Source organism: Bufo bufo, chromosome 1 (assembly GCF_905171765.1).
Source record: "Bufo bufo chromosome 1, aBufBuf1.1, whole genome shotgun sequence".
NCBI classification, from domain to species: Eukaryota; Metazoa; Chordata; class Amphibia; order Anura; family Bufonidae; genus Bufo; species Bufo bufo.
Window position 1 is genome coordinate 716752294 of NC_053389.1, and position 20854 is coordinate 716773147.

The 20854-nt window shown below is 42.1% G+C and overlaps 1 protein-coding gene across 1 annotated transcript in view; it reads left to right on the forward strand.

Moving 5' to 3' along the window:
* Nucleotides 1–2535: 2535 nt before the first annotated feature.
* Nucleotides 2536–20854, forward strand: part of SLC24A1 (solute carrier family 24 member 1) — a 57393-nt gene continuing 39074 nt past the window's right edge. The window contains 4 exon segments of the mRNA XM_040415786.1: nucleotides 2536–2742; nucleotides 2744–3529; nucleotides 5361–5423; nucleotides 10654–10762. Of these exon segments, the coding sequence (XP_040271720.1) occupies nucleotides 2536–2742; nucleotides 2744–3529; nucleotides 5361–5423; nucleotides 10654–10762 (1165 nt within the window).

A 20854-nucleotide genomic window follows, 5' to 3' on the forward strand; every position in this document is an offset into this window, starting at 1 on the left:
GCTCTATAAAAATATTAGATGACCTAACCTCTCGGGTGAACGCTGGACAAATAAATAAATAAAAACTGTGCCAAAATTACCAATTCTTTGGTCACCTTGCCCCATAAAGTGTAATAATGAATGATCAAAAAATCATATGTACCCAAAAATGGTACCAATAAAAACGTCAATTCTTCCTGCAAAAAAGTAGACATATGGGGAATGTTAAGTAATACATATGTTATGAGGTATCACTTTCTGTTTTAAAAACAGAGAAATAGAAATTTAGAAAATTGCGAATTTTTCATAATTTTTGGTAAATTTGTCTTTTTTTCAGAAAAAAAGGTGAAATATATTGACTCAAATTTATGACTATCATGAAGTACAATGTGTCATGAGAAAACAATCTCTGAATGACTTGGATAAATAAAAGTGTTCCAAAGTTACCACATAAAGTGACACATGTCAGATTTGCAAAAAATGGCCTGGGCAGAAAGGTGAAAACTGGCCCGGGGTAGAAAGGGTTAAAAGTGGACATTCACATGTTTTGTATAGTTGGAGGATGGACCCTCAAAATAATTTTTCTTTTAAAGGGGTTGTCCGGGTCCAGAGCTTCACCCAGGCAGGCCCTGTGATATGAGCATCGGAGCATTTCATGCTTCGATGCTCTCCCTTGCCCTGCGCTGGATTGCGCAGGGCAATGGCTTTTTTGTTTATGTTTTTACACTGTTGGACAGAGGCTTCCGCCCAGCCGCGTTCCCAGTGACATCACTGGCTCTGATAAGCGGGCTTTAGCACCGGTTTACAGGCTAGGGTGATGGTGACGTGACTGGGCTCACTGCTGGGTGGAAGGCTTCACCTAGCAGTCCTTATGGAGAGCCCAGTACGCCACCAGAACTCCATAAAATGCCTTGGATGCTGGATCGCGCAGGACAAGGGAAAGCATCAGAGTATGAAATAAGGGGGCTGCCTGCGTGAAGTTGTGGGTATGTCCGGGTTCAGCTCTGAACCCAGATAACCCCTTTAATAATTATTTTTGGGAGGATCCCCACTCCAACACTGGTCTACCTTCTCTTCTACTGTCCATGGATTAGTAAGAAGATGGAGCAGATAGAAGACAGTAACACATGTCTGCAGTATTAGTCTACACACAGGGCTTCTTAACCAGGCGTTGTGACCAGGCTGTTCTTCACCTGGGGCAAAGATTCTGGTTGCCATCCTAGCCATCCCTGGCCAAACCAGAGTGTCTTGCTGGCACCCCGTTACACACATCACCTTTGCCACATAACTCACAAACTGATCGCCCCAAACATACACTTCGAGTTATGCCTCCTGGCTAACCTTTCACTTCTAAGAGCTACTTTTTCCAAGTTTTAAGTTGTGTTTTTTTTAAAAGCACCATTTAATTTACCATATAATGTATTCAAAAAAGTATAAAAATGATTTGTAGGGTAAAATAAAATAAAAAACTCACATTCTGCCATTATTTTTTGGGTTTCAGCACTATTACACATATTTACAGTACTCACTCTGCACTAAAAATCACAGGTCAGTTAGTTACAGAGATACCAAATTTATATAGATTTCATTATGTTTTACTGCTTTTAAAAACTATTTTAACGTTTGCTTTGTGTCCCTTTATTCTGACACCCATAGCTCTTTTTTTACATCCATTGACAGAGATCTTTTATTGTTAAATATTTTCTGAGGCAAGGTGACCTAAAAAAAACTGATTCTAACTTTTTTCCCCCCTGTTACAGTGTTCACCATGCAGGATAAATACTTTTGTGTTTTTACACGTTCGGACAATAGAAGTGATACCAATTTTTTTTATTGTTTATTTTTACATGTAAAATTGATAAAGAGAGTGATTTCAATTTTTAATATTTTTTCATATTAAAAAAAAAGTTTTACTTTTATTCTTAGTCTCCATAGGGAAATGGAATATGCGATTATTTAATTGCTTATACCATAGACGGCTATATTTCTTTTGTTGCAGTCTAGGGTTATTGTGACTTCTTCTTGTCAAGCTCTGACGCAGACTTCCCATGATTTCTCAGCAGGGGAAGAGGGGGCTGAGAAGGAGGGAATCTGAGCACAGAGAGAGCCCACCTCCCCCTCTATTGACTGCGGCATCTGAGGGTTTAACCTACCTGGATCAGACCTCCTGAGCCTGCTCCAAACCTCCCTTCTGCCATTATGATGTACATGTATGTCAAATGTCCGGAAGGGGTTAACAGGAATAGTGAATTAGCAGAAATGTTATTGCTCATTCTTCATGCAATCATTTTGATGTAGTCTTTTCTGTAGAATGACTTGTATTCTATATATTGTTAATAATGATAATTACTTACATGTTTCCTGTGTTTCTTCAGCTTAGGGTCCTATGTGATGCCCTGCGGAAGCCTCTAAACTTAGCTGATACTACATACAAGAAGTTCAAGAAGATGGAAAACAAGAATAGGACCATATCAGAAATATCTCCCTAACATATAAGTTATTGACTGGATAAAGACTCAGTTTTCTGCCCACTTTTATCCATCTCATATTATCACAATGCATCTACAGAGGAGAAGAAGGTTTCAGCTGAACCGTATTTTATTTATAGTCTGTGTGATGTTCCTTTGCTCCCTGTACCAACTGTCCATTAATCAACAGATGGATTCAGGACCTTGGACAGAGACTAACCTGGAAGAACCTATCTTTCTGAAAGATGCAAAAAGTGAGATGACTGTAAAAGTGTCTGTCAGGGAAGTATTAAACCTGACGCCCCCCCCCCACCACCACTTCTACCACCACCACTTCTACCTCACTTGCCCCCACAGAAAATGTAACTGAAAGGACCAAAACCCGACACTGTATTTTTGTGGACCCAGATCCCATAACACCTACCATTAAACAAAAAACCACAACCACTGTCCCAATCTCCACCAGCAAGCCCAATAAGCCCCCTTTGCCTCATGCCAAAGGAGAATATCCAGAGGACCTATTCAGCATAGAGCAGCGCAGGGAGGGTTGGGTAATATTTCATATCTTTGGCATGATGTATGTCTTTGTGGCCTTGGCCATTGTCTGTGATGAGTTCTTTGTGCCAGCTTTGGGGGTGATTACAGAGAAGCTTGAGATCTCTGAAGATGTAGCTGGTGCCACATTTATGGCTGCTGGTGGATCAGCACCAGAACTTTTCACCTCCTTGATTGGCGTGTTCATTTCTCACAGTAACGTTGGCATCGGAACTATTGTGGGTTCGGCTGTCTTTAACATCTTATTTGTCATTGGTACTTGTGCCCTCTTCTCCAGGGAAATCCTCAACCTTACATGGTGGCCTCTCTTCAGAGATGTCTCGTTTTATATAGTTGATTTGATCTTGCTGATTATCTTCTTCCTTGATAATGTTATTTTGTGGTGGGAGAGCATGACGCTTCTCACTGCGTATGGGCTTTATGTCACCTTCATGAAATGTAATGTTATGATTGAAACATGGGTGAAGACTCATCTGTCCAAAAGAAAGAAGCTAGTGAAAGTAATGGCACTGGAAGATACATCTAAGGTATGTGTAATGTTTTTAAAATATTATTATTTTTCATGCTTTATATTGTGTTTCATTGTTCCAGTATGTTACATTCAGTGGGTTGTGTTTCATGGCATTTTATATGAAAAAGTACATTCACCTGTCCTAAAATGTCAAAACAATTCATTAAATGGGTTTCTCTGTGACATCATTATTGATAATCTATCTGCAGGATAGGTCATCAATATCAGCTAGGTGGGGGTCTAACTCCCGGCAACCCCGTCAATCAGCTATTTTCAGGAGCTGCTATGCTGGAACCAGGCTCCAGAACTACACAGCTCCGTCCACTGTATAGTGGCCATGCCTGATTACTGCAGCATACCATCATCCATGTTATCCTCATGACAACCTCAAAGGATAAGATGTAGAACTAGAATACATTTTTCCATAGTAAATGTTTTTGTTTTGTATGGTGTGGTATAGTCCAAATTAAATTTATTTTCTTCATAAATACCACAGGGCATTCAGGTTCGACATTCACTTGAGTGCATCTACGGCAGAAAAGTAATACATAAACAAAATAATACCAGCCGTCTGGGCACTAACTAAGCAGTAAGTTACCTCACCTAAGTACTTCAGATCAAACAGGGGGATCAGCCTTTGCATAGCCAGCACAGGTCATGCAGTCTCCAAGCTCTGACCAGGAATGAGCTTTTGAGGCTTGTAATTATCCCCACAGTAATGAGGCCAGCAGCTACTCCTGGGTTCGTCTCAGGGGAATACCTTGTACTGGAGTGTGAGAGGGAATGGCACGTCCCACTACCAAACTATACTTCATTTCATTGAAATCCAGACCGTAAAATAGCAAACACAATGCCTCAGCAAGCTATGCTTTGCTAAGACCACATCTTTCTGCATTCTTTTTACTCCACCCATCTGAGCATTCTGTGTGAGATATACTGTACATCCCCTTAAGTACTTTATCAAACAGGGTGTAACAATGGTAATGTCCATTTTTTGTTGGAGATTCACCATTTTCCCCTATGTCCTCCAGGCTCTTGTTGTGGACCAAATGTTATCTGTGCAGAGCAGGGACAGTCATAGGACCTGGCATCCTCAGTTCTGCTTGCTAACAGCAGAACCGCTTTCTTACCTGACACAACCATTTGAAGATGGAGACATGAAGGAGTAACGGCCAATCTTCAGCCAAAAATCAGACCCAAAACTTCTGCATCTACTGTATAATTCTCCAAACCTGTTCATCAATTGATATGCTTTTGATTATGATATGACATCATGTTCAGGGGTATAAAATTGCATGCTACAAGATTTCATTACAATCTAACATTTGGTTATGCTATAATATCACTTCTGAGCACCTGAAATGCTGATAGCCTAATGTGACAGATGAACTGGACGCATACTAGATGTTGTCATACATCTAAACCATAGTCAACACCTACTCCACACTGATATAGCTGGTAATGATTGATATACTGGAAAAATAATACAAATCCTGAGCACTGAAATAAATGAAAGACTCCAGTGACTTACCTCTGACAGTGTATGGCACGACATGATAGACGTCCATACCAAGAGAGGGAGATATATGAGATGGATAGACTTGTCTGAACAGTGATGTTCAGTTACGTGCCCCAAATCAAGCCCATTATATGATTATAATCATTTTAACTCCTGGGAAACAAACACAAATGTCCGGATTTAAATGCCAGTAGGAATAAATGAATTTCATTCAAAATACCCAATCTGCAATTTCCCATAAAACAGTGCTGTTAATGTTGTTGCTGCTGATGGTTCAGCATGCCCTGACTGATGGTGTTACTTGGTTACTTTTCATGTCTATGTACAGAAGGGCAATGGGTCAGTTGCAGGGGATGAGCCAAAGCCACCCGAAGACAACAACAGATTAAAGGTAGGTGATCCAAAGAGTTTAATATAGACTGCGCAAATGTACTAATCCAAATCTCTTATCTGTGTGTCAGATGTATAGAAATGTTTTATTCTAAAGGACATATGACTGTCTGCATGTCTGAGTTCTGCTTCAAAAATTGCCCTAATGGTAATATCTATTACCTATTGCATTGTGGTCAATAAAATATGAAATTGAATACGATTCATCCCACAACCCAGTTGTGTCAAGTAACAAAGTTATCCCCTATCCATAGGACTCCCACCAATCCGTTATTTATCGCCTGTTTACCCCCAGGCAGCACAGTGGCTCAGTGGTTAGCGCTGGGGTCCTGGGTTTGAATCCTAGTTTGTACGTTCTCCCTAGGTACTCTAGTTTCCACCCACACTCCAAAAATATGTATATATATATATTTTGTAGGCAAATCCAAATTGACAGAAGGCAGGGCCAACATAAGTAGGTGAGTACAACAAGTAGGTTGGGTCAGCAATCCTTAGTGTAGCACAGAATACTGCCCTAGCAGAACCAAATACCAGAGTTCAGCACAAAATACTGTCCCAGCAGAGCCAAGTACCACAGTGCAGCAAAAAATACTGCTGCCGTATTCAACGACATCACCATCCTGAGGATGGCGATACAGTTGAATTCAGGAGGGCACCTGGGCCACTGGCTAGATACATGAGAACCTGATGCTCTTACATTAATTGAAGGGGTTGTCCGTGCTTTTACTATTGATGACCTATCCTCAGGATTGGTCATCCATATCAGATTGGCGGGGGTCTGCCAATCAGCTGTATGAGGAGGCGGCGCGTGCAGTGTGCATCTGCCTTTTCACTTATCTCTTCCTGTTCACTGCTGCTGTTTATGGCAAAGACCATAGACAGCAGCAAACAGGAAGATAGAGAGAGAGCTGATCGGCGGGGGTGCTGATCTGATATTGATGACCTATCCTGAGGATAGGTCAGTATTTAAGCGCAGATGTGAAAGTAGCCAGGTTGTTCTGTATCTGTTCAGCGACCATGAGGGCTCAGGTGGCCCCCTGGGCATTGACCTACCGGGCAATTTCCCTGTAGGGTCTATGGTCAATCGGCCCCAGTGCCCTGTGATTCCCCATTGTAATATGGTCTGTCCGATTTTTGTCAGGGAGCCTGGCATTTTACCAAACAAAATATTTTGTCTTATTTTCTAATGGGATCTCTGATGGTGGCTCCTGAGCCTCTGACACAGATGTGAACAAAGCCTAACATTATTTGCATATTAAAGACCATTACCAATAATTGTTCCAACATTAACAACATCTTATTTTCATCTCATTATTATGTACATGATGTACTGTATAATGCGTTTTCATATCTAACCTCTGATGTGCAGCAATAACACATCTCTTGTTAGGATTATAGTAATAGACAAGGCTTTTCTCCAGGACTCATTTCACATTTAATATCACCAACTCAATTCTTCTCAAGCTCCCCTGTGCCACTTACTCTTCAGCTTTCCTGGCTTCTTGCCTAGCTATTCTGGGTGCCAGGCCACTCACTTTCCAGGTCTCCAGCTGTGAGAGCTTTGCCTAATCCTTTGCCTGGTCACTCATTCCCCGACTGAGAAGTTTTGGAGGTGTTCATCATCACATATTCTATGTGTCAGACCACTAATATCAAGCTCTCTGATTGTATAAACAACTCATTCTACAGGTGTGGAAGCTCTCGTCACCAGCGCTTCTATTCCCAAGGCCAATTATTCCACAGGTCTACAGCTGTGGAGGCTCTACTCACCAGGTCTTCTACTTGCCATATCTCTTTTTTTGTAGCTATCAAAATGCGGGAGTCTTCCTAACTAGTTCTTGTTCCAGACCTTTCATTCTTCAGGTCTACATTTATGAGAGTGCATTTCACATGTTCTTTAGTATCCCAGGCAACTCATTCCTTAGTTCTAAAGCCGGGGTAGCTCTCATCATCCACTCTTTTATTTGCCTGACCACTTATTCCCATGCTCCCAAGTTTTTGAGATGCACCTCATCACATCTTCTTTGTGCCATAGTCCTTCCCTAGGTCTTCAGATATGGAGGTTCTCCTCATCAACCCCTCTAGTGTAAAACCACTCGTTCACAAGCACTCCTCACTGTTATCTTTAAAGGGAACCTGTCATCAACTTGATGCTGCCCATACTAACGGCAGACTAAATTAGAGACAGGTGAGTTGATTTCAGCGTTATATCATTTATAACTGAAAAGTAAGTGGTTACCGAGAACTAACATCACAATCATTGCAGATTAGGCCTGGAAAAGAGTCCTGGCCACCTGAGAAGAGTCCTGGTTATTCATAAATTCCTGTTCTCCCTGCCCACCTGCTGATGGCTGACAGTCTTCTACCTTGTTTTCTCCCTTTCTCTCTAGGAAAGAACTGTCAATGATCAGCGGATGGACGGGGAGAGCAGGAGATTATGAATAACCATGACTCTTCTCAAGTAGATTTGACTTTTTTCAAACCCTGGGCTGAAATGATTATGATGCTGGTTCTTGGCAACCACTTATTTTTAGCTCATAAATGACACACCACTGAAATCAGCATTTTGGTCACTATTTTATGCTGCCCACAGTGAGGTCAGCATAAAGTTGATGACAGGTTCCCTTTAAGATACAGATATCCCAACTACAAATGTACCTTTTTGGAAATATGGAAAGTGCAGCTGTTAATCTGTTACTGGTTTCTGGACCATTCTTAGATTCCTTGTATTCATACAGGCCTGATCAAAAGTTTAAGACCACTTGAAAAATGGCAAAAAAAACATATTTTACATTGTTGGATCTTAACAAGGTTCCAAGTAGAGCTTCAACATGCAAAAAGAAGAAATGAGAGTGAGACAAAACATTTTTTGAGCATTCAATTAATTGAAAAGAATGATTAAACTGAAACAGGCTGTTTTTCAGCTGATCAAAATTTTAGGACCACATGCCTTTAAAGGGCCAAATCTGTGCAAAGATGTGGATTCATTGTCATTTTCTGTCAGGTAGTCACACGTTGTGATGGCAAAGGCAAAAAAACTCTCCCTTTTTTGAACGTGGTCGGGTTGTTGAACTGCATAAGCAGGGTCTCTCACAGAGCGCCATCACTGCTGAGGTGGGACGCAGTAAGACAGTCATTTGGAATTTCTTAAATGATCCTGAGGGTTATGGAACACAAAAGTAAAGTGGAAGACCCAAAAAAATTTCATCAGCACTGAGCCGGAGGATCCAATTGGCTGCCCGTCAAGACACTGGACGATCCTCGACCCAAATTAAGGCCCTTACTGGTGCTGACTGCAGCCCCATAACCATCAGACGGCATCTGAGACTGAAGGGCTTCAAAAACAAAAAAGTCTTCAAAGACCTCGTCTTCTTGAACGCCACAGAACTGCTCGTTTGGACTTTGCAAGAGAGCACCAAACATGGGACATTCAAAGGTGGAAGAAAGTTGTATTCTCTGATGAGAAAAAATTTAACCTTAATGGTCCTGATGGTTTCCAACGTTACTGGCATGTAAGGTCCTGTAAGGTCTATGGCCAATCCGCCCCTGGTCACTCTCATCTATAGCTGTGACTGGTATTGCAGCACATCCCCATTGAGAGAACAGGGCCGAGCTGTAGTAACAGATTCAAACCACTGGACAATGATGACGCTGTTTCTGTACAATCTCATTCAACCCCTAAATAAGCATGTTCTCTGGGTGCTCTTTATGACTTCACTTAAGGCAGACAAAAATATGATTAAAATACAGATTGAGGCTGGCAGCACGGTGACAGCCCAGCCTTCAGCTTAAAACTCAATTGATGAAGACTGGTTACTATGTGGGAGAAATTATACACTCCCTATGCGCCAGAATTGTGGTGGAGAAAAAAAAGTTTTACATTTTGGTAGACATTATTTTTGGGCAAAAAGTTGCAACTTTTTGTGATCTTATGCTTTTCTTGCCACTTATTATGGGTGGAAAGGTGGACGTGTTTGACTGTTAATTAAGTGCATACAATATTTATCAACTGCTATATTTGAAAAACTTGCCCCAAAAAAGTGGGCAATCTAACTCCAATAAGGGGTGCCGTAAAAAAAAAAAACTAAAAAAAAAGAGTAACAGCTCTAGACAAAAGTGTTCAAAAATACTCCAAATTTATCAAACCACATATAATGTTTGATAAATTTAACAAAAATTATGCCACAAGGGAAATAAAAAAAAATCTGACTTAAATATTCCCTTCATGATAAGCGGTTATGGCATGACCATAGCAATATTTCTAAGGGGTTATTCAACCAAGAGTAGTCTGGACATATTATTCATTAATATTAGGCCTCATGCACACAGCCGTTGTTTTGGTCCGCGTCCGAGCTGCACATTGTGCGGCTCGGGCGCGGACCCATTCACTTCAATGGGGCCGCAAAAGATGCGGACAGCACTCCATGTGCTGTCCGCATCCGTTGCTCCATTCCGGTGCCCCGCAAAAAAAATATAACTTGTCCTACTCTTGTCCGCAAAACGGACAAGAATAGGCAGTTATATCAATGGCCGCCCGTTCCGCAAATTGCGGAAGGCACACAGACGGCTTCCGTTTTTTGCGGATCCGCGAATAACATCACTCTTTTCGCTCATCCTGCGTGTTCCCCTGATCTAAATTCAATTGAGAACCTTTGGGGATGGATGGCAAGGGAAGTTTACAAAAATGGACAACAGTTCCAGACAGTAGATGGCCTTCGTGCGGCCGTCTTCACCACTTGGAGAAATGTTCCCACTCACCTCATGGAAACTCTTGCATCAAGCATGCCAAAATGAATTTCAGAAGTGATAAACAATAACGGCGGAGCTACTCATTACTGAGTTCATGTTTGGAAGTTGGATTTCTGTTTTGGGGGGGTTTAGGATTTTTTGGGAGGTGTGGTCCTAAACTTTTGATCAGCTGAAAAACAGCCTGTTTCAGTTTATTCGTTGTTTTCATTAAATTGAATGCTCAAAAAATGTTTTGTCTCGCTCCCATTACTTCTTGTTGCATGTTGAAGCTCTACTTGGAACCTTGTTCAGATCCAGCCATGCTAAATAGGATTTTTTGCCATTTTTCAAGTGGTCTTAAACTTTTGATCAGGACTGTATGTAGTTTGATTTCATGCATTCAGTAGGACTTTCCTGACCAATATGATGTCATGTATACTATTACTTAAAGAGTTAATATAGATGCATCAATATAAAATAATGTTTGATCCTCTTCCATCCAGCTGAAGCCTTTCCTTACTAGAGGTGGGAGTTCGGCCTCTCTGCATAACAGCACCATTCGCAGTACCATATTTCAGCTCATGATCCATACCCTGGACCCTTTGGGGGAAGGTAAGACAACTCTTTATGAACATTATGATTATTGCATCCATTGGACTTGGATAACATGGATACTTTTAAGCACCATTACTGATGTGATTTATTAGACTCCAGGAAGATCATGACTTGATACTGGGCTTTTTGTTTCCTGTCATTTGGTTTTGTGTGAATGTGATTCCAACAATTCTAGGTTATTTAATTCTAGCCATTTCTCTGTCTGCTTTGCTTGTAGCTTTGCTTTTCCCTGCTGATCTGCTCTGCTGCTCTTTTTTCCCTGGATTTACTCATTACAGCTTCCATTGTAAAACCTAGGCTTTTTTTCAAGGGGGTCTACCATGTGTGGATTTCCTTTTGTACATATATAGATTACTTCTGAGCTTTTTGCCCTTAGACAAGTATACAATGCTTTGTGTGGGCATCTTTTTTTGTTCAGAAGCATATTAATAGCACATGAACATTTCACATGAACATAAAGTAGATAAACATATATAAATGATGAATATAACATCAAGAAGAACAAGTGCATAACACTAGTGTTTGAAAAGCATAAAATGGGGATAGTTTGGAGGAGATCCTGGGGGGAGTAAAAGAGAGAGTCACATGGTCAAAATCATATTTGTTGGTGGTGATATGTACCAATAAATGCCAATGAGATATATAATTCATATATATATAGTAGACATATATAATAGAGAAGGAAACAGAAAGAATAAACCATAAATTGGGGGGGGGGGGGGGGGGGTGAACGCCACAGCCAGTGAATCCACTTTTACAGATTTGCCTGAAGTCAGGGCGACCATGTCTTAAGGTAGGCTCCGTGTTTCCAATTTTCCCAGTTGGATATCTGAAACTCACCAATATGATGTATTTTAGCTATCCAGCATGTCAACAGGGATGGTTGATCTTGCAGTCAAAATATAGGGATTAGGCATTTGGCAGTTTCTATCATGTAAGGTAATAAGTTTGGACGGTCTAGAATTCAGGCATGCTCAACCTGCGGCCCTCCAGCTGTTGTAAAACTACAACTCCCACAATGCCCTGCTGTAGGCCGATAGCTGTAGGCTGTTCGGGCATGCTGGGAGTTGTAGTTTTGCAACAGCTGGAGGGCCGCAGGTTGAGCATGCCAGACTCCAGATAGTGAATAGAATGTGCTGGGATTTGCTAAGGCTATCATTGCGAGGGTGATTGTGAAATTCATCTTAGTCACTGTCTGTATAGAAGTCCCTACTTGTTTCCAGAAAGGCAATATCTGAGGACAAGACCACCAAATATGATGATGATATGTACCAGTTCCAGAATAGCATCTCCAGCGCATTTTAGAGAGTGGTAAATGGTGTGTAAAAAAATTCAGGCATTTTTGCGTCACCTAGTTTACAGTTTATAATGGTTTTCCTGTAACAAGATACTGGAAGAGAAGCCATGGGAGTGCTTAGTACATTTTGGCCTCCGTCTCCATCAGGGTAGTCCCCAATTCCTGTTCCCAAGATAGCAAAAAGGTTGGGCAAGAAGATTTAACTACTGGGTGGAGAAGCGGGTGTTAAACCTTTATATAGGCCTATCAAGATAATAATATGGCTGTCATATTATTAGCCAAATTCTACTAATCTACTATTATACTAGCAGATACCGTCTTTCCTCATAGCAGCAGTAAACTCACAATGGAACCTATCTACATAGAAGTTTTATTTCTCTGTGCTGACTGCTACAGAAGGACAATGTTTTGTATTTAATCTTCAATGGCTTAGTATTGCCAAAATGTAAATGAAATAAATCATTTTCTATGAATATTGAGTTAAAAATTACCCCTAATGGAAGTGTCTCTTCAAGTACTATCTATGTCAATGATGGCATACACTAAAGGATTAAAGAGGTTTCTGAGGAACAGCAAATGCTCTAAAATAATGGCTAAAAACAGTACTCATCTCTTCAATCCTACGCCGCTCCATCGATGATGCCAGGAGAATGGCGTGTGACCGCTGAGACTACTGCAGTCATGTTCCTGTAAGGCATGTTATCACTGGCAGCTTATAAACCAAGATCGGCCGGTCACTGCAGGACCTTCTGTTACAGTGATGGGTTGTGTTAATGGGGGTCTGACACTTTGTAAAAAGAAGGAGCAGCAAGTGATCTTAAAAAAGAACCCACAGCACTCATCTCTTAAATGATAAAAGCTTTGACATTTTTGAACACATCTACAAATCATCTATGAATCCCCGAGTCTATGTATGAATTCTCATATAAGGATTTAGTTCGTATGACAACTTTTTACATTTTCTTGCTGAATGCATGCTCACGGTGTATCTGTGTCTCTGTTGCGCTCCTGTCCTGCAATGGCCTACTTGCTGTAAATGGATTATCTCCTTGGCGTTCAAGTATAGTTTAAGAGAGATTGAAGCTAAGTAGATAAATTGTTATTATGTTAGTGTGCCGGGGTTTGGAGGGGAAGTGAGAAGCAGGCAGATGGTCACCAGTGATACATATATATGCAGAAAGAGTATAAATAGGTATAAAAAGGTAACAATTCTGTCCACGTAAATTTTGCATAAGTGAAATATTATAAAGATACAGGAGATCATAGTTACCTACTCTAGAGCAATAACTACAAGGACTGATAGAACAGATAGCAAGCCTCCGACATTGCTTTAACCCCATGCTGATCTGATCCGTGTAGCTGTACTATGGTGACAAGGTAAGGGTACTGGTCAAAGATCTTTGTGTTCTGAGTCTGAGAGAAAGTGTGGTAGCCAGTAATTATTGATGTATGTCAAAGTTCTTGATAGCGGGGCAAATGTAAGATAGATAGCTAGAACTGCATTGCCCCCAAGATTACAGTAAGTAATATGTTAGGGAAGTTTTTTTATTTTATTTAAAAATGAGGGTCTAGAACAGGGGTGGCCAACCCGCAGCTCGCAAGACGCATGCGGCTCCTTGCGCCTTAATTTGCGTCTCGCAGGGGAGCGGTGCGGCCAGCGATTACTCTCCTCTCTGCAGCGCGTAAGTGAAGCGATGGAAGGCTGGAACGAGACGGAAGAGTGGAGAGGACTCAGAGCGCCGAGAGCGGACACGTGACTCAGTCACTCAGTGCAGCTCGCCCCCTCCTCCGGCAGAGAAGGCGAAGCTGCAGTGCTTATCCCCGCCACCAGCCGCAGATGTGCCCGCCCACGGCCCCACACCCCCATCTGGAAGTGTGTTTGTGTGTGACCTAATGCCCGCCCCCAGTCTTCTCAGTGCCAGCCCAGCAGCCAGATTCATCAGACAGCGGGCTGGGGCTATGGGGGCGGCAAGAAGTAGCGCAGCAAGCAAGGAGGACCTGCTTCCAGCTCCATAGTAAATTTTTATAAATGTTAATGGTGGACAGCAGGGCAGGGCAGTGGCAGAGAGACTCACTGAGGCCAGCAGCAGCCATTTTAGTCCGATTACAGCCACTCTGCAGCTTTGGCTCTAATCTGACTGAAATGGCTGCTGCTGGCCTCAGTCTCTCTGCCACTGCTGCTCTGCCTTTTTTTTCACAGGTGCCACTGCCCAGCACACCAAGTGTGTTTGAGCATATGGGTGGTCGTCTAAGCATGGGGTGTCATCTGAGCATATGGGCGGTCGTCTAAGCATGGGCGGTCATCTGAGCATAAGGCGGTCGTCTGAGCATGGGGTGGTCATTTGAGCATGGGGCGGTCATCTGAGCATGGGGCGGTCATCTGAGCATAGAGCGGTCATCTGAGTATAAGGCGGTCATCTGAGCATGGGCGGTCATCTGAGTATAAGGCGGTCATCTGAGCATAGGCGGTCATCTGAGTATAAGGCGGTCATCTGAGCATAGGCGGTCATCTGAGTATAAGGCGGTCATCTGAGTATAAGGCGGTCATCTGAGTATAGGGAAGTCATCTGAGCATGGGCGGTCACCTGAGTATAAGGCGATCATCTGAGCATGGGGCGGTCATCTGAGCATGGGGCGGTCCGCTGAGCATGGTGCGGTCATCTGAGCATGGGCGGTCATCTGAGCATGCGCTGTAATCTGACCATGGGGCGGTCATCTGAGCATGGGCGGTCATCTGAACATGGGCGGTCATCTGAACATGGGCGGTCATCTGAGCATGGGCGGTCATCTGAGCATGGGCGGTCATCTGAGCATGGGCGGTCATCTGAGTATAGGGCGGTCATTTGTGAATGGGGTGTCATCTGAGAAATCTTGAAACACATTGTGAAAAACAAAGATTGCCAGAAGTCTCACTAAAGCTGTCTACACTACAGGTAGGAAAGGTGGTTTAAATGCACTTTTTTAATGTTTGATAACTCAATTGCAGTAATACTGTCGTGTGCACGCATATTTGTGTAAACGGATATCTTGTGGCTCCTGGCAGTCATACGATTTTCTTTTCTGGCTCTTTGTGTCTGTAAGGTTGGTCTAGAGTATTGGGGACATGTCATCAGGTGTCTGGAAATATATTAAACAAACTGAATATTGGCTGTCCTAGAGACACACCATTAAAAAATTTAAATGTTTAATGGTAGGAGAATAGGTGTATAAACTTTGTAAAAAAAATAAAAAAAAATAAAATTTCAAACAAGTAAAAAAATAAAAATAAATACCATATACATATCAATGCAATATAATGATAGATAAAAAGAGAGAAAAATCAGGTTGTGCAATCACCTGCAACATTTTACGCGATGTCTGGTTTAATAGTGAATTTCCTGGTGACAGGCTCCCTTTGCCCACTTTCCTTATAGTGGCTGTTTTCCTGGTGTTCTCTAGGGTATTAAGGGTATAAATGCCTGTTTACTTGAGGAGGAAATTGGTAGGGGAAGGGTTAATAATTGCTTCCCTAGTGGTTTAGGGTAATGAAGGGACTAAAGCTGCATTCACACTACAATAAAAAAAAAAAACTAAAAACAGAAAGAAAGTTCAATTTTAAAGCCTGTTTTTCAAGGATGCCTTTCTGAAAAAGGCTATTAAAAACAGACCCCCTGAATTGTGTAGGGACTGTTGGTCCCTGAAAACGAACAAATAGGTCATGTCCTTTTTTTATGGCCGTTATTCACAACCAGTTAAAAAAATGACTGTGTGAATAGAACTATAGACTGCAATGGTTTTAAAAATGGCCATCTGACGGCCGTTGAAAAAAGTCCATCACATGGCCGTTTTTCCATGTCATGTGAATGTACCCTAAGGGCTACTTTCCTGGTGGTCTAAAGCAGTGAAGGGTTTAATGCTTGTTTCCTTGGTGGTTTAGGCCAGTGAATGTGTTAATGGCAGATTCCCTGGTGGTCTAGGGAAGTGGAGGGTTAATAGCTGTTTTTCTAGTGGTTTAAGGTAGTAAAGGGGCAATATCTGAAGTTCATCAGTGGTTTCCTCCATCCCAGGTTCCTGTAGTGTCTGATGTCTACTGTAGTGCAGGATATGCTTATCACATCCAGCTTCTCCTTCACTCCCTGCTGAACACTCTGATCACCCAATGTAGCGGGTTGAACACAGCCAGCCTTCATTTTGTACAGGATTTTAACGCTATTAACACTATTAGCCTATCCTACTCATAGTTACATAGTTAATTTGGCTGAAGAAAATGAGATAAGTCCATGAAGTTCAAACAAGGGATGTGAATGAAAGGACAGTGGGTGGAAAATCAGAATTCTACACTTTTACATAAGAGGTAATGGATTTATGTTCTAAGCCCCCTTTGAAGCCATCACATGTTCCTGCTGTCCATGGATTCACAGTTCTTATGGTGAAGAACCCTTGTTGTCTCTGGAGATTGAAACTTTTTTTCTCTAGACATAGGTGGTGCCCCTACCTAAAGTGATTTTACATGGAACAACTATTCAGCATATATTTTGTATTGGGCCAATTATATATGTATATTAGGTGCTTCTACAAACAATTAAATAAATGTAATTATTTTGATCTTTCCTCATAACTAAAGCTGGATTTACATGGGCCGACTGAGCGGCCGATTGTAGGAAGGAAGCATTTCTTCCCGACAGTCCGCTGCTCCTTCAGTGAAGGAGACCACGTATTGACATGCAGCGATCTCCTTCACTGTATGAGGACAGGTGATAGCTATAGCGATCCCTCGTCCTCATACTGAATTGTGGCTTCTGAGCAGCAGATCGCTGTTTAGACCACACGATCTGCTGCCTTGAAGCCATGATCGGTGGTGCTTGTGTGAACGTTAGGGTCACCCGATGAATGAGCTTTCACTCGTTCATCAGGTGATCTGCGGCACATTTACATGGCCGGATTGTCCTGTTCCCAATAATCTGCCCGATTATCGGGCCGTGTAAATGCACCTTCATACCCTCCATGTGCCTTATCAGTCTAGTAGTTCTTCTAGCTCCAGGGTATCTTTTCCATGAACTGGCACATGGAACCGAAGTGTATAGTGCAGGTGAGGCCGCAGCAATGATTTGTAAAGTGGTAATATTACTTCCCTGTCCTGCAAATTCATGTCTCTTTTAATACATGACAATATCTTGCTGACTTTAGAAGCAGCTGATTGACATTGTATGCTGTTACTTAATCTATGATCTACAAGGACACCCAAATCCTTAACTACAAGTCACTCTCCCAGTGTTACTCCCCTAGGACATGCAGCATGTTGCATATAGATTATTACTACCCAGATGCATAACTTTACATTTATCTACATTGACTTTAATTTGCCAAGTGGATTTCCAAACACTCAGATTGTAAGTGTTGAACAACTTCCATAGACTACACTCTACTACACAGCTTGGTGTCATGTGCCTAAACTTTCACTTGTGAGATTTTTAGCTGAAAAAAAACTGCCAGACTCCCTGTATGGATAAGGCTATTTTCACACTAGCGAAAGGGATCCGGCAGGCTGAAGCTTGAAATTCTCCGTCCTGCCCCGTTAAAGGGGTTGTCCGGGTTCAGAGCTGAACCCGGACTTAAGCTCCTCTTCACACATTTAGCCTGTATCAGTGGAAAAGCGCAGCATTTCTTGCTCTGATGCCCCCCTTTGCCCTGCGCTGCATAGGCTATTTGTTTACTGCTGTTAAAGTACCCGGCTTTTTTTCAGTATGCTAGGTGGAGGCTTCCGCCTAGCAGTGATCCCTATGACATCACCAACACTAATGTTTAGTCTTTAGCGCTGCTCTATCCTGTAAAACAGCCTAGAGCAGTGCTAAAAACTGCCCGTTTGTGCCGGTAGCATCACAGGCTCACTGCTATGCATAAGCCTCCACCTAGCATGCCCAAAGCCCTTGTCCTGCGCTATGTTGTGCATGGTAAGGGGGAGCATCGGAGCTAGAAATGCTCCGATGCTCCACTCATATAGACTAAATGTGTGAACATGAGCTTATGTCCGGGTTCAGCACTGAACCAGGACAAATCCTTCAACTATAACTATAGATCCGTCCGCAACTTGGCAAATATGCCAAGAATCGGCTGGAAGAAAAGTGCTGCGCGCAGCAGCCTGCCGGATCCTTAGCGCTAGTGTGAAACTAGCCTAACAGCCACAAAGCCCTTATCTCTATGCTAACTTTACCACATTCTTCCACCTTACCAATCACCCTGATTCTCCCAGATTATGAGGTTAAAAGGACAATCTTTCAATCTGTGTGGTCAGTTGGACTGTAAAAACTGTTCAATACAAGGATGTCTGGGGTTTATTGATTGAAGCTGAAGATACAGTATATGATGCAGCAGCATTACCTATCCTAGCATTCGTAAAGTGATCTAGTAGAAATGTCCTAGTCTATATCTGCATACCGTGAATGTCCTCTCAACCTCTCATGTTGCTTCTGACACCTCAGACCAATATCTTACAAATTCAGGTTTCTGTAAAGTCCGTCAATCTGTGGAATAGTCACCTCAGGAACTGGTTTTAGGAGAAATAGCTGATTACTTCATGAAAGGCCCTGATGATTTCTTGAAATAAAATAACATCAGTGCTTACAGTATGTAAATGTACAGAATCCCCATTTGGATGAGGATTCAGCTCGATCACCAACTGGAGTCAGGACCTAATTGTTTCATGCCCTGCTATGTTTTTGTTGTTGCACCAAAAGGGAGTTCAGAATTTTAAGATTCTTACCACATCAACGCACCTTTACTGGTTGGACTTGATGGACATACCATATATCTTTTTATCAAATGTACTGTGTACCAGAGTCTGTCTTTTCTGCATATCTTGATAGACAAGTTCTATCATATACAACTTCTGCCTTATAAAGTTCTTCATGTATTATCTCAAACTGAATAACCTCTGACACAGAAAGAAACTGCCGCATACAAGCAGTATGATATGGTTGTGTTATGGAGGTACTATGACTAGTACAATCCAGGAGCACCATATGCATCACTAGGGCTTACATCAGAGAAATTTAACTTGTAGGGTGTATTCACATAGTATTTTCAGTGTCCACTTGGAGTATGCACCGACATAGGACCCCATTCACCCGCTAAATGTCAAATGAGTGTCGTTTTGGCATTCATCGAGCTGTTATATGTTGGCATTCCCTTTTTGAAATGTATGGTATAATGTAATAGAGTACATCCAGTGAAAGTAGAGTTTTTTAAAATATGGCAGCTTATGGGTGGGATATGTCACTAGATGCCTATACTGTGTCGTTCATCAGAGGCATCCATTGGAGTTATATGTTGGGAAATCCTCCCAATGTATACCTCCAATGTACACTGCAAATACAGTGTAAATAGACCCTTTAGAGTAACTCCATGACTGAGGCCCAAGAACATTGGAACTTTTGTGGCTCCAAGAATGTGGTTTTCTGACCTCAGCTAATATAGAAAGAGGGGCACATTTATTAAGACCAGCCTTTTTAGACGCTGGTCTTAATAAAGCCCCATAGCTGGTGGTGGATCCGCCTCTCCACAACTTCGGCGCATCCAGCGCCAGTTCTAGATGTAAGACAGCTTCTGAGCTGTCTTACATTTAGACCATTTTCCACGCCTAAAACAGGTGTAGAAAATGGTGAATAAGACGGGCGTGCCAGCCCATCCCCTTCCCCATCCACAGAACGCTCACAATAAATCTTACCAAATGTATTTCATCTGACTTCCATTGAAAAAATATATGATGAATGAGATACTGTGCTTGATGGATTATCCTGTGGATTATTTCCAGGTCATTACAAAGTATACATCTTTAGTAATATTAAGAACATGTAGCTGTTGCCTGCACTCACCTTGGTTCAGTATTAGGTGACAAGCCCGCTATATCTCTACTTTCTAGTTGCTGAAGACCCTCTGGTCTTATGACCTTCAGGTTCTACTCACCAACCTTTCCTCTGTGTCGCTCATGTTAGATGTATTACTGACCAGATTAACAAGAATCTCGTCAAACCTGGACAGCAGCCAGTAGCCCTGAGCCTGATCTGTTTAATCCTGATACCCACGTGGCTTCTATCCTTCTTCTTACTGCCAATATTTCTATGATTTTATAGCTGCAGGTTGTTAGGTTCACAGAGAAATATACACCTCTACCATGAAGACAGGTCCTAGTTACATGGTGCCCTATATGGGTGAAGTATTGGGAACCCTACACTTTACACCTACAGGAGGTTTTATGACACCCTATTTTAAATCCATAGTACTGATTATGAGTTGGCCGACCCTTTGCAACTAAAACAACTTCCACAACTTTCTACAAGATTTTAGAGTGTGTCTATGTGAATTTTTACCTATTTATCCAGAAGAGCATTTGTGAGGTCAGACACTGATGTTGGTTGAGAGGACCTGGCTCACAATCTCCATTGTAGTCCATCCCAAAGGTGTTCAATGTTGTTGAGGTCAGAGCTCTGTGCGGGCATGTCAAGTTCTTTCACACCAAACTTACTCAACCATGCCTTTATGGGCCTTGCTTTGTGCACTGGGCAGGTGGGCAGGTAATGTTCTCCTAGCACTCGTCAAACCCAGACTTGTCCAACAGGCTTCCAGATAGAGAAGTGTGATTTGTCACTCCAAATACATATACAACTACTCCAGAGTCCAGTGGCACCATGCTTTACACCACTTCATCTGATGCTTGGCATTGTTCTTTGTGATTTAAGGCTTGCATGCATATGTTTGGCCATAAAACCCATGCCATAAAGCTCCCCACACAGGTTTTGGGTTTTGTTCTGATATTA